Source organism: Pecten maximus, chromosome 10 (genome assembly GCF_902652985.1).
Source record: "Pecten maximus chromosome 10, xPecMax1.1, whole genome shotgun sequence".
Lineage (NCBI taxonomy): Eukaryota > Metazoa > Mollusca > Bivalvia > Pectinida > Pectinidae > Pecten > Pecten maximus.
The window spans coordinates 18,988,424-19,000,800 of record NC_047024.1 but is presented as its reverse complement, the minus strand read 5'-3'; the positions used below and the strand labels follow the sequence as shown (position 1 = coordinate 19,000,800).

The window sequence follows — 12,377 nt, the reverse complement described above, 5'->3', positions numbered from 1 at the left end:
ATACATTTAGAAGTTGACCTTGAGTACCCGGAGCATTTGCATGACAAACACAGTGACTATCCCTTAGCCCCCGAAAACATCAGCATCACAGCAGATATGCTCTCTCCAGATTCTCAAAAGCTTCGAAATGGAAACCGTCTAGAAAATAAGTTCCAAATCTTGGCTCTAAGCATCAATATGTCCTCCATTATCGAAATCGGAAATATTATCTTACTAAAAGCATGGTCCTCACGAAAATTCATCGAGCTATTGAATTCATCCAATCTGCTTGGCTGAAGACTTACATTGATTTTAACACCGCAAAAAGAATGCTTGCCAAGAACGATTTCGAGAAGGACTTCTTCAAACTAATGAACAACTCTGTATTTGGCAAAACAATGGAAAACATGCGAAAGAGAGTCAGCGTTGAGCTGGTGAATACACCAAAACGACTTAGAAAAGTTTGCACCAAACCAAATTTTCAATCCTTTAAAATTTTCAACAGAGATCTTGTAGCTGCGAACATGAAGAAAACAAACATTGTTTTAAATCGACCGATTTATGCAGGGTTTTATATTCTAGAGGTCTCAAAAATATTCATTTTCCAGTTCTATTATGATTTCATCAAACAAACGTATGGGTCAAAAGCCGAACTACTCTTCACTGACACCGACTCCCTCGCGTACAGTATAGAAACACCTGACTGGTATCAAGACTTAAAGGACAATGCTTACCTGTCTGGCACAAACAATTACCCAAAGGACAGTCCAATATTCAGCATGAAAAACTGTAAATTGCTCGGTAAAATGAAAGACGAATGTAAGGATCGGTTCGTTGGATTAAAACCAAAAATGTACAGCCTGAAATGTGGGGGTATAGAGAAACGTACAGGTAAGGGCGTTAAAAAAAGTGCGTCATTGAAAAGCAATTGAGACATCACGCTTACTTAGCATGTCTTTCTGACCAAAGTAATTGCAAGCATAAGATGAATCTGATACGAAGTTTTGACCATCAACTGTACAGCATCACCGTAAACAAAACCAGTCTTTCTCCGTACGACGACAAACGGTATTTCACTGGCATAAAGAGTTTGGTTTATGGTCATTATAACATTTCACAGTGATGAACCATTTCATACATATGGCATGAAATTTGATTTTTTATGGTGTTCTCATTTGTACAGCTACACATTTATATACATGTATAGGTATATGTGTGTGTCCATGTATTTTCGCAAAGTATATATGTTAAACATCGCTAATTTTGCATGATTGTTGTAAATAGGATGTTCATTAAGTTTAAAATAAGCACACCCTGTCGTCAGATAAGAGACTATTATAAGTATATCAGTTAATGTGTCAATGATAAAAGTATGCCTTTCTAATGTCTAAGTTTGTATATTTGTCATGATACCTTTTAATATTCATAATAAAGTCATTAAATGTCAATCAGTTTTTTTTCTATTGTATCAATACAGAGCAATGACAACATTAGAGTTTTTACACGTTTTATTTACAGCAAAAATACAGTGTTCGGAATTATATTATGCATATTTTTAAATATGCACACATTTAACTTTTAAAATGTAACGTTCAAGGTATCATTATCAGTATCCTCATCGGTTTCGCCTTCGTCCTCCGTTTCATCAACGTCCTCATTGTCAGAACTTTCAGAATCTGTATCACCAATCTCCACGTCATCGCTGTCTGTGATGAAATCTAAATATTCATCAATTCATATTTATATTTTCTCAATGTCTTTCTGATTGCTTTATTTTCATTCACACCGCTGTCGATGTATCTTTCTATTGTGTCCATAATTTTCTCATGTAGACTAAGGTGTCGTACTTGAATCATGTATGATAAGAGTTTTTCATATACATTCATGAATTGTTGTATGTCGGCTTCCTTAAGTTTAATGCTTGCTCTTTTTTCTGCTTCTGATTCAGACAACCCTTCCTTCACATACCTGTACCGCTTCTTCTACCATTCATCTTCGTTCAGTTCCTTTGCTATTTGAGCGAATTTCATAAACACAATATGATCTTCCTCTCCTAAAGTCGAATCATCATCGCTGTCCTCCCATAGCATTCTTTCATAACGAATCTTTTTACGAGGTACAGTTTCATCGACTTCTTCAATCTTCCGCTTTTATTGTAATTGATCGGGACACCAATGCTTAATATGTTTTTGTAAGTCGTGACTGTTTTCAAAAACCAGTCCACAATCATCACATGAATGCATTTTACATTCCATATTATTAGAGGAAATCAAATTATGGTTCTCTAGATATTCTGACTTATTGGGTTGTTTTCTACGGCTGCCGTTGTCTGAATGATCAATTTCTTGCCTCTGACCCTCCGAATACGTCTGCTCTCCGCGGCTGTCTTTTTCAGAATGAACAACTTCTCGTCTTGAACCAATTTTATATTCGCAGAACACATTACCACGCAAACGTAATGATTGTAGTTTTGCTATCCTGACTGACAGTATTCAGCAATTTTCAAAGGAGTTATTACCCTTTGTTTATTTTATCATTTCCATTTTGTCTCAAGATCTTTTTTTTCTCAATTTTCAGCAATGTCTTTGAAACTTGGTAACTTAACTTAAAATGGTGTAAAGAAGACCGTAGTTGAGTACAATATTTCTTCACTCCATAGGTTGTAAAGTAAACCCTAATTTGGTGCAATATTGCAATACATAGAGTGTAAAGTAAACCCTAATTGGGTGCAATATTGCAATACATAGAGTGTAAAGTAAACCCTAATTGGGTGCAATATTGCAATACATAGAGTGTAAAGTAAACCCTAATTGGGTGCAATATTGCAATACATAGAGTGTAAAGTAAACCCTAATTGGGTGCAATATTGCACTCCATAGGTTGTGAAGTAACCCTAATTGGGTGCAATATTGCACTGCATTGGGTGTAAAGTAAACCCTAATTGGGTGCAATATTGCACTACATAAGGTGTAACGTAAACCCTAATTGGGTGCAACATTGCACTCCATAGGTTGTACAGTAAACCCTAATTGGGTGCAATATTGCACTTCATAGGGGGTAAAGTAAACCCTAATTGGGTGCACTTATGCATTTCATAGGGTGTAGCTTAACACTTAATTTTGTGAACTATAACACCACAAATGTTACACACTTTTTGGTGTAATCTAGCTTGGTGTAAACTTCAACCTTTAGAGGTGGCAACTGGGTTGCCACCTCTAAAGGTGTAACCTCGCACAATTTTTTTTACAGTGCATGTACCTGTTATACTGGTCGACTATTCTCGGGTGTCCGTTGTGGAGGTCCTGTCCCGGAAGGATGTGCTCAACATACGCACTGGTTTCTTCTCCACTGCGTCTTTATACGCTACGCATAGAGTCTCTCTCTGTCGCATATAAATGTCAGTTCCAGCGAGGGGATCTGCTTGTTGAATCGTCCGTAGCATTGGTCAGTGTTCCTGTAACATAAGTATTGTGTGCGAGGAGGTTTGATGCGAGAGTGATGTAGGTAAAAAAAACTGTCACAAAACACGTGGTATCCCTTGTTAAAAAGCGAGGAATCTCTTAAAAGGCTAAGCACTACATTTGTTCCCTGTAATTCTCCTCTTGGCGTTGGATCAAAGTGTCGACCTCTATATACATTCATTTGAAGAACATAACCAGTGGCCGCCTCACAAAGCATCCAAAATTCTATGCCAAATTTTGCGGCTTTAGAAGGAATGTACTGTCGCATTATACTATGCCCTCTTGTTGAGACTAAGGTTTCGTCAATGCATAACTCCTGGTTTGGAATCACAAATCTTGTGAAGATTCTGTTTATGAAGTTTAACAGTGGTTTGAATCGAGACGCTGGATCATATGCTGGATGCTGTAAAGTTAATCAAATATCCGGAATTAGGTCATAATGAAGAAAATGGCACATCTCTAAATTGGGTTCATGTCCAAACCATGAAGATAATCTAAATAGCGCGCGTGAAATGGTATGTACGATAGATTTATCTTACATGGACTTTTTTCATAGGTCACGTATTGGCTCCCCTGAGTTAACTTCATTGTGTTGTAATATTCATTAACGAAACAAAACTTGTTATTCATAGAAATTAGCGGAGATGACGAATTATAAGTTTCGATTTCTGTACAATCTGGACCTGACGATATACATTGCCAGGTTATCCCGAGAGTAGAATTCAAAGTAATCAATATATATTTGTTAATCGTATAATGTTTACGTAACGATCACAAAGTCCGTACCTGTCTGTCTACCATTCTTTCATGATCAGCTACGTGCAGGAACTTCGAGATGTTTTGAAAAGTGTTCCTACGTGATACTGTTTTAAACCACGATGAAACCTGACTTGGCATCATAGAGTTCCAATACTCTTCAATCGAAGCCTTCTTCAAGATGCCCATGTTGAAAAATATGGCAAAAAAGGACTTGAATGACTTCACGGTTAATGACTTCCATCGGTTGGCTCTAGCGAACCTGTCAAGGTTCTGTGTCCTCAAATAACTCCTTGCATATCTATTGGAAGTGATATTGGAAATCCATAGACATATATATGTATAACGATTAAAAATAAAGTATAGAATATTGGGGTTATAAACGTACATGTATATATGGTATATTGGGGTTATAAACATACATGTATATAGGGTATATTTGGGTTATAAACGTACATGTATATAGGGTATATTGGGGTTATAAACATACATGTATATAGGGTATATTGGGGTTATAAACGTACATGTATATAGGGTATATTGGGGTTATAAACGTACATTTATATAGGGTATATTGGGTTATAAACGTACATTTAAGCATTGAACTGTTACCAAATGGTAGTATACATTCGATATGAATACAATTTGGGTGACAGATAAATAGAATGTCGCCCGTTAGGGCGACATGAAATATTTATCTGTCACCCAAATTGTATTCATATCGACTGTATACTACCATTTGGTAACAGTTCAATTCTTATATTTACATTCATAATTTTATTTTAATTACAGTAGCTTAAGACGCGTTTAAATTTGCCGCTTCTCCTATCACTGACGTCATCCAGTTCAAATACCGGAACAGCCGAAATTTCCAGAAGGAATAATATAGTCCCTCATGTCGTTAACAATAGCAATCACATGAAATGTTTTTTGCACAATTTGGTTTTATATTATATTTTATAAACGTTTGTAGATATCTTCAAATTGTTCACAATTGCATAATTTCTGATTGTTTAAAATTAAAGCCGTTTTTCGGCGCATGATATACGGTTAACATTTAGAAGTGATGCGGCGTTGAATGGGTACTGCACAGGACAGACTCGATTCCTCGGAAACACTTATGTTTCTATCGACTGGATTTACGCACAGGTGCCTGACTCGTTTTTATAAAATAATAACATATAGAGTACATATAAATGAGAAAGGTTCTGAACTCCCCCAGGCTTGAAATCTGATGTATTTATTTCTAAGTACCGTAGCTTCGGTTGTATTGGGTGGATTTTTTCGAAGTAGGACTTAAATTGAAGAGAAATGGTCAATCTTTAAAATAAGCTATAACATGTTGTCGATTTCTCGATATTAGTTTACGAAATCGGGCGTGAAACTTCAAAATCCCCTCGATTTTGTTTAGTCGGACAAGTTGACGTAACGGGGTCACCACACTTTGACTCTATTGGACATAGCTTTAAATACGAAGTCCACGGGTTAATCAAGAGGTACGCTTCATCAGATCACCGAATACAACTATTACATACACTTACTTTATGTATACGAGCACCCTATCGACGGCCCCGGGACTTTTTATGCATACTGATAGCAGATTTTCCACTTGAGTAGCCATGTTGTGTCAGCCGCGGTAAATTTGAACAAGCATTCTGATTGGTTCAACACATTTTCTATAACCTTAACGTTATTTTCAGAGGAATATCATCTCTTAAATTCTAAATGAACGTCGTCTTGACAGTAGGTGAAAACGATTCCAAGGATATTTCATTAGAAACAAAATCTAGTCTAACCGGTCACATCAGTGTCGCTAACTTAGCAGACGATGTTCAACTTCACAGGGGCTCGATTTTGGAGTAAGGTAGGCCTTTGACATCAGTGAATAGCCACATAACTATAATTCAGTATGCATACACAACCAGAAACCATGTCGATACTGCCGATTTTTCGCAAGATTTTCTTTTTTTAAAGGCTGGACTTTAAATGTTGTCGTGTCTAGCATTTCTGACAATTCGACAACGAGCCCCTGTGTGACGACAGTGACGATTTGATTAGGCCTACTTCCTATAGATCAGGAATAGAGCTTATAATAATTTTGTGTCGAGTCGGTCGACTTCATTTTTTCTATTATTAAATTTTACTCTCATAACTTGCGTTGCTTTTTTTGTGGTGGTTTACGTGGAATCAATGCTAGCATTCGAAATCTCTCCTGGCCGAATGTAACTGGGGACCATTGTTTTGACCAGCAACACCTGGGGCTGTATCCCTACTCTGACCGAATCACTGTAAATTGTAGTATACACTCTGATGAATACAATTTGGTTTACTAACGACATATAGGCAAATGCAACACAGGATGTAAATATATACATATATGGTATATTGAGGTTATAAGCGTTCATGTATATATATGGTATATTGGGTTATAAACGTACGTCATGTATACAGTATAAGGTAGATTGGGGTTATAAACCTACATATATTCAGTGGAGATTGGGGTTATAAACGTACATATATATAGGATATATTGGGTTTTATCCTGCAACTGCCACCGCATTGTCGGAATACACCCACCATATATATTTTTGCTGTATACGGCAGTGACGGAAAACAGCTGTATTTTGGAATCCTAGCACGTGCGTCAGTTCGACTGACCTACTTCAAAGTGAAACTACGTTTAAAAGGCGAACATATTTCTGTCATTTTTACACCCTTTCACTTCAAAATTATTATTTTTGATGATTATTTTTATGACTGTTGCAGGATAAATAGAATACATGGTCAGTGTCTTAAAATATAAGCTGTATTTTGGCGAGGGTAAAGAAAGACAAAAGTGGCGAGCCTTGGCGAGCCACTTTTGTCTTTCTTTACCCTCGCCAAAATACAGCTTATATTTTAAGACACTGACCATGTATTCTCTATATAAACGTCCATATATATAGGGTATATTGGGGTTATAAACGTACATATTGTAATATAAACGTTCATGTATATAGGATATAAATGTAAGAAACACATTAAGTGAAAACAGGATAATTGATTGAAACATGTTTTAGATAATATTAAAACGAATTTTGCGAGCTCAATTTAATTCTGTTACTACACCCTTATCATTTTGCTTATTTACCTGTTCGTCTGGCGAACGATTTCCTTCATTAAACATTCTGAAAAAAGCAGTAAAAAATACACAATCGGTCTGGCATCCCTTGGTGGCATGTTCAGAAACCTTGGGTTATCGGTGAATCGCATGTTTCTTCGTATTTCCGGAGGAAAAGCACGCAACCACATACTGACGCCGTCAATATCCAAGTCAAAAGATGGATATGACGTCAATGATTTCGTCACGTCAATGACGTCATAACGCCGTGTATTTATGAAAATGTGTGTGTAATCAACGCAATTCTTATTAACGTTCTCTTTATTGTGGTACTTCTCGATTGTCAATGGTTTTTATGCACATCGGCCCAAATCGGCCTTTCGCAGTCAGGGCATGCTGAGATCGGCCCAAATCGGCCCGTTGGCAGTGACTGTGATATACAAATTACGTTTTGATATGTCTACACAAGAAATGTTAGTGTGATATGTCTTAATGTAAGAATGTAAGAGAGTGTATAAAATGGAAATATCAATACATGTACGTTTTATGCATTGTGGGAAACCACGGGGGACCCAACCCCCGGGGCCCTATTGACGGGGAAAATAAAATGATTTTTATCTGGGGGGGGGGGGGGGGGGGGGGGGGGGGGGTGTCCAGACACTTAATCGCTAGCCCTCCAACTCTGGGTTGCAAGTTCGAAACCTACGTGGGACAGTTGCCAGGTACTGACCGTAGGCCGGTGGTTTTTTTCCGGATACTCCGGCTTTCCTCCACCTCCAAAACCTGGCACGCCCGGCTGTTAATAGGACGTTAACCTTTAGATTGCCGAAAACTCTGATCCGCCTATTTGAATTACAGTTTCAATACGTGACGTCTATAGTATTGTGACGTCACAATGTGCTGTGTATATCTCGACACCTGTTCCACTCGTTATCGTCAGCCGTCGCAGGTGGTAGACAATCTACAGTACGTACCGAATCGTGAGTTCATTTGAAACCAACCATCCAAGAAATGCTCTTAGGATTTGCATTAAGGATTAAGACAGTAACGTCTATTATTTTACATTTTAATTACTTTTTAAATCCGTATAACTTTCGGTGTAGTTTATACGCGAGCTACATACTGGATGTAATTTCCATCGGTAATGCTACAAAGTTTTAGTTTTAGTTCAACAACATGACATGCGGATGAAACATTGTATTGTTAATAAATACACTGAATTTAATATTTTTAATACGTGCATAATTAGCGAGTTATATCAATTACATGTCTGCAGAATACGTTCCCATTATAAATACTTGTATGTACATAATCTCCGAAACAGTTTTCTCCAAGTCAGAAGATAATAATATAAAAAGATGAAAGAGAATCGGTAGATTGACATGATACCAACGTAAAATATCAGAGATAAGATTCTGTTAGTCCTGACAAGAACAAATTCGGGGGAAAAAAGATAAATTACATTATACAAATGTGAAACATTGGAGGTTAAAATTATTTTAGCGCTTGTGCAACAAGATATATTGGGGAGTAGACGAATATATACAGTTCAGATTTTGCATGGTAATTACACAATCTATTGCTCAATGCAGTTCAAGTGCCTTCCAATACATTGGTAATGAAGTACACGCTCACACTGTTTCTTTGTTGCAAAGTGATTAACGAAACTTATTTGTGTCAATTATTGTTTTTGTTTGAAACTATTGTCATAATAACTACACATTCCATTTCTTGAGCGGGAATACTGTAACGAAATTTGCTTTGTTAAAAAAAACATACTTTTTGTATACATTGACAAAGATGGTTTTAACGAAAGTTTGCTGGGAAAGGGAAGTAACTCGTATTATTGTCTCGCACATAACATCAGATCAAATTATTCCCCTTGCAAAAATATACACGGGTAAAAGCTACCAAAACCAAACTGCATTTATGTGTTGTAAATTCAGTTATATAAATTTTAATTGACGCTTCAAAAAAAAAAAAAAAATTAAATAAAATAAAAAAATAAAACACATTGTATTTAAAAAAAAAAGTTGTTTGATTGCAGTAAGCAACAGACAACACAGTTTAAAAAAAAAACTATTCGACTTCTAGGGACTGATGAGGAATACGAAGAAATGAATGAAAGCGTGATGAAAGATGTTACAATGAATTAAAATACAAATATTTCTATTGAGATATTGGTAGGAGATATGTATGCTGTTGGTGTAGATTTTGTTTTATAATTAATTTTGTCTGGGATGTGAAATTTATAATTGTGTTAAACTACTGGAGGAAAACAACAGAGGTACAGTTGAGTGTAAGCTATCCTTTACACCTAGTGCACTACATTTAAACTACAGGTAAACTAGTAGTGCACTACACCCTAAGAGGTGATGAACAGCAAAACCCCCATACAGGTAATGGGCAGTACCCGAGGCTACCTGTGATTTTTACCTGTACTGTATATATATAAGGCTATCTAGTAGTTTTATTCGAAGAGTTATTAAAAAGGTTTTGGAAATTTAGTTCAACCTTTCTATTCTTGTTAATTATACACGGTAACTATATATATATGTAAGTTAAGACAGATTTACTTTATAAATCCTTAACTAAGTTAAATTGTTCAAGTCAAGTTTCATTTATCTTTTGGTACTCTATATTTTGTATTGATTAATCAGTTATATATCTCACATGTTTAATTCCAATAATTGTGTTTTCATCACATGAAAATATATATAATAAACGTTTGAAAACAATTATTGTTACTTGAACACTTTCAATTTGATACATTTAATTTATATTGTAGTTTAATTTCAGATTAAATTAGGCAGCATATTCATAATTTCGTTTTTGATGTGATATTATGCTTATTAAAACCTAATTCAGCCCATAATATATGTTGTATATTCTATGTGTATAACATTCAATGTTTAAAGTCAGAAACTGTAAATAAATTAATTAAACATTGATTTAACATGTAAAGAAAGAGATTCTTTGAATGTACTGGTATAGGTGATCATAACAGTTCTACATTTCAAAATATTAAGTTTATAAAAGGTATTTGTTACTTGTAATACAACTTCCATCTTCCTTTACTAAAATAGTTGAAATTTCTGTACATGGACATTAGCCCCTAGGACAAAAGCCCCTTCACACTAATCAAAAAGTGGACAAAAGCCCATTCATAAAAAAAATATATTTATTTTTTTTATGATTTTTAATTGCTACATATACATATGTCATCAGTGGCTTCGGCAAAAGCCCCTTCATGAAAAAAATGATATTTATTTTTTTATGATTTTTAATTGCTACATATACATATGTCATCAGTGGCTTCGGCAATGTAAACAACCGGTTCCAACAACAACTACTTGAACTGTTACACAAACAATAAGCTGTTACACAGGTGTTTGGTAGGTTTTTCATTGATGTTGTATTTTCCTGGAAAGAAATATATCATTAATGGCTTCATTGTTTCTTTGATTTTAATCATTCCTAAAATTGAACTTTCTTATTACAACGCAGTGCAACATGTTTGGTTAGGTACGTATTATATTATAATTTGAGACACTGCAAATAGGGATCAAATGTTTATTGCTTTTGTAGGCATTTCTTTGATTATCAATATTTGCAGTATATTAGGAAGTAAAAAATTATGTGTAATCAGTAACAATTTGTTCATCATGGAGAGTTTTCCTGAAATTTTTAGCTTACTTAATAGTATAAAGTTTGAAAAAATAAATTATGATATAATGCTACACTGACATTGAACCAAGGACCTTCATTTTCCACACAATTATTTTCCAAATTTCAAGAGATCAAAACAACAATATATATATAGTTTCTGTTTTTCAAAAGTAAAGATTCATGTAAAGTATACCAGCTAAATTTATAACGAAGGGGCTTCTGTCCGGGGGGGGGGGGGGGGGGGGGGCTAATGTCCGGGGGGGGGGGGGGGCTTTCATCCGGAGGGGCTTTTGTCCTAGGGGCTAATGTCCGGGGGGGGGGGCAAATGTCCGGGGGGGGGGGGGGGGGCTTTTGTCCTATACCGGTGTATTTTTTGTAACATATTAATGACATCAGTATCTAACACCATGCAAAATTTCACTTCGATCAAATGATTTTATGATACGGAAATGCACCACTGAATGTGCATTATAGCATGCATTTGAGTGTCCAGGGCGTATTTTACACGCCCAGGAAGCCGTTAATGAGGAGGTTTTTGATATTTTGTTTCTGTAACATACAGATTATACCTTTATCTAACATCATGCAAAATTTCACTTCGATCAGACGAGTGCATAATACTAAATTTTACCATTAAATCTTACGAAGTTACGATGAAGTTGCCCTGTATTACGGCTGCGGTCGGCACAGGAGTGTCCAGGGAGGTTTTTACACGCCCAGGAAGTCGTTGATTTATATTTCTTTATTATTTCTTCTGTAACATACAGATTATATATTTATCTAACACCATGCAAAATTTCACTTCGATCGGACGAGTGTATATTATTGTATTTTGTTACTGAATCCAGCCTTAGGTGATCACTTCATTGTCCAGGCCATTTTATATCTACCTGTGATCTGACAAATTAATCCCGTAGCACCGCCCACCTGTGGTGTGACCGGTAATTGTATTGGTTTACAGAACAACTTGACATGTCCCTGTTAATTGATATATAACATATTGCAACCCGGAATAAAATACAAATAAAAACTTACTATTTCATCAGCTACGATTATTCCTTCAGTTACAGTTTCAGTTCAGTAATTAGAACGTTTAATAACATCGTAAACTTTGAGTTCTAAAATAAATACGAAAACTATACATTCTAAGTTAAATACTAACATATACTGGTAAACTTGGGGCGGGGGAGGGCAGCAGTTTTAAGCTTATATAACACATAAACATGCTCATGTATCTGGAGCTGTACAACACTTGTATTTGTAATTTCATAATTTTCTTCTATAAAGTACCCTACTAACAAATATATTATATACATATGTGGATCATACGGAAGCCGAATAGGACCAATATAAAAAAATAACTTAGTTGGTATCATTAAAAAATAAATAAAAAATCTCGTATATACGAGTTT

The 12,377-nt window shown here is 35.6% G+C and overlaps 1 protein-coding gene across 1 annotated transcript; it reads left to right on the top strand.

Annotated features, from left to right (window-relative positions):
- The first annotated feature begins 221 nt into the window (after positions 1-221).
- On the top strand, positions 222-911 carry LOC117336565. Its single transcript, XM_033897176.1, has one exon. The coding sequence runs from the start codon at positions 222-224 to the stop codon at positions 909-911; it is 690 nt and encodes a 229-aa protein (XP_033753067.1).
- The last annotated feature ends 11,466 nt before the right edge of the window (positions 912-12,377 follow it).

Bases quoted from the DNA above. Each gene is read 5' to 3' on its own strand.
- LOC117336565 (XM_033897176.1), top strand. From the start codon at position 222: ATGGTCCTCACGAAAATTCATCGAGCTATTGAATTCATCCAATCTGCT.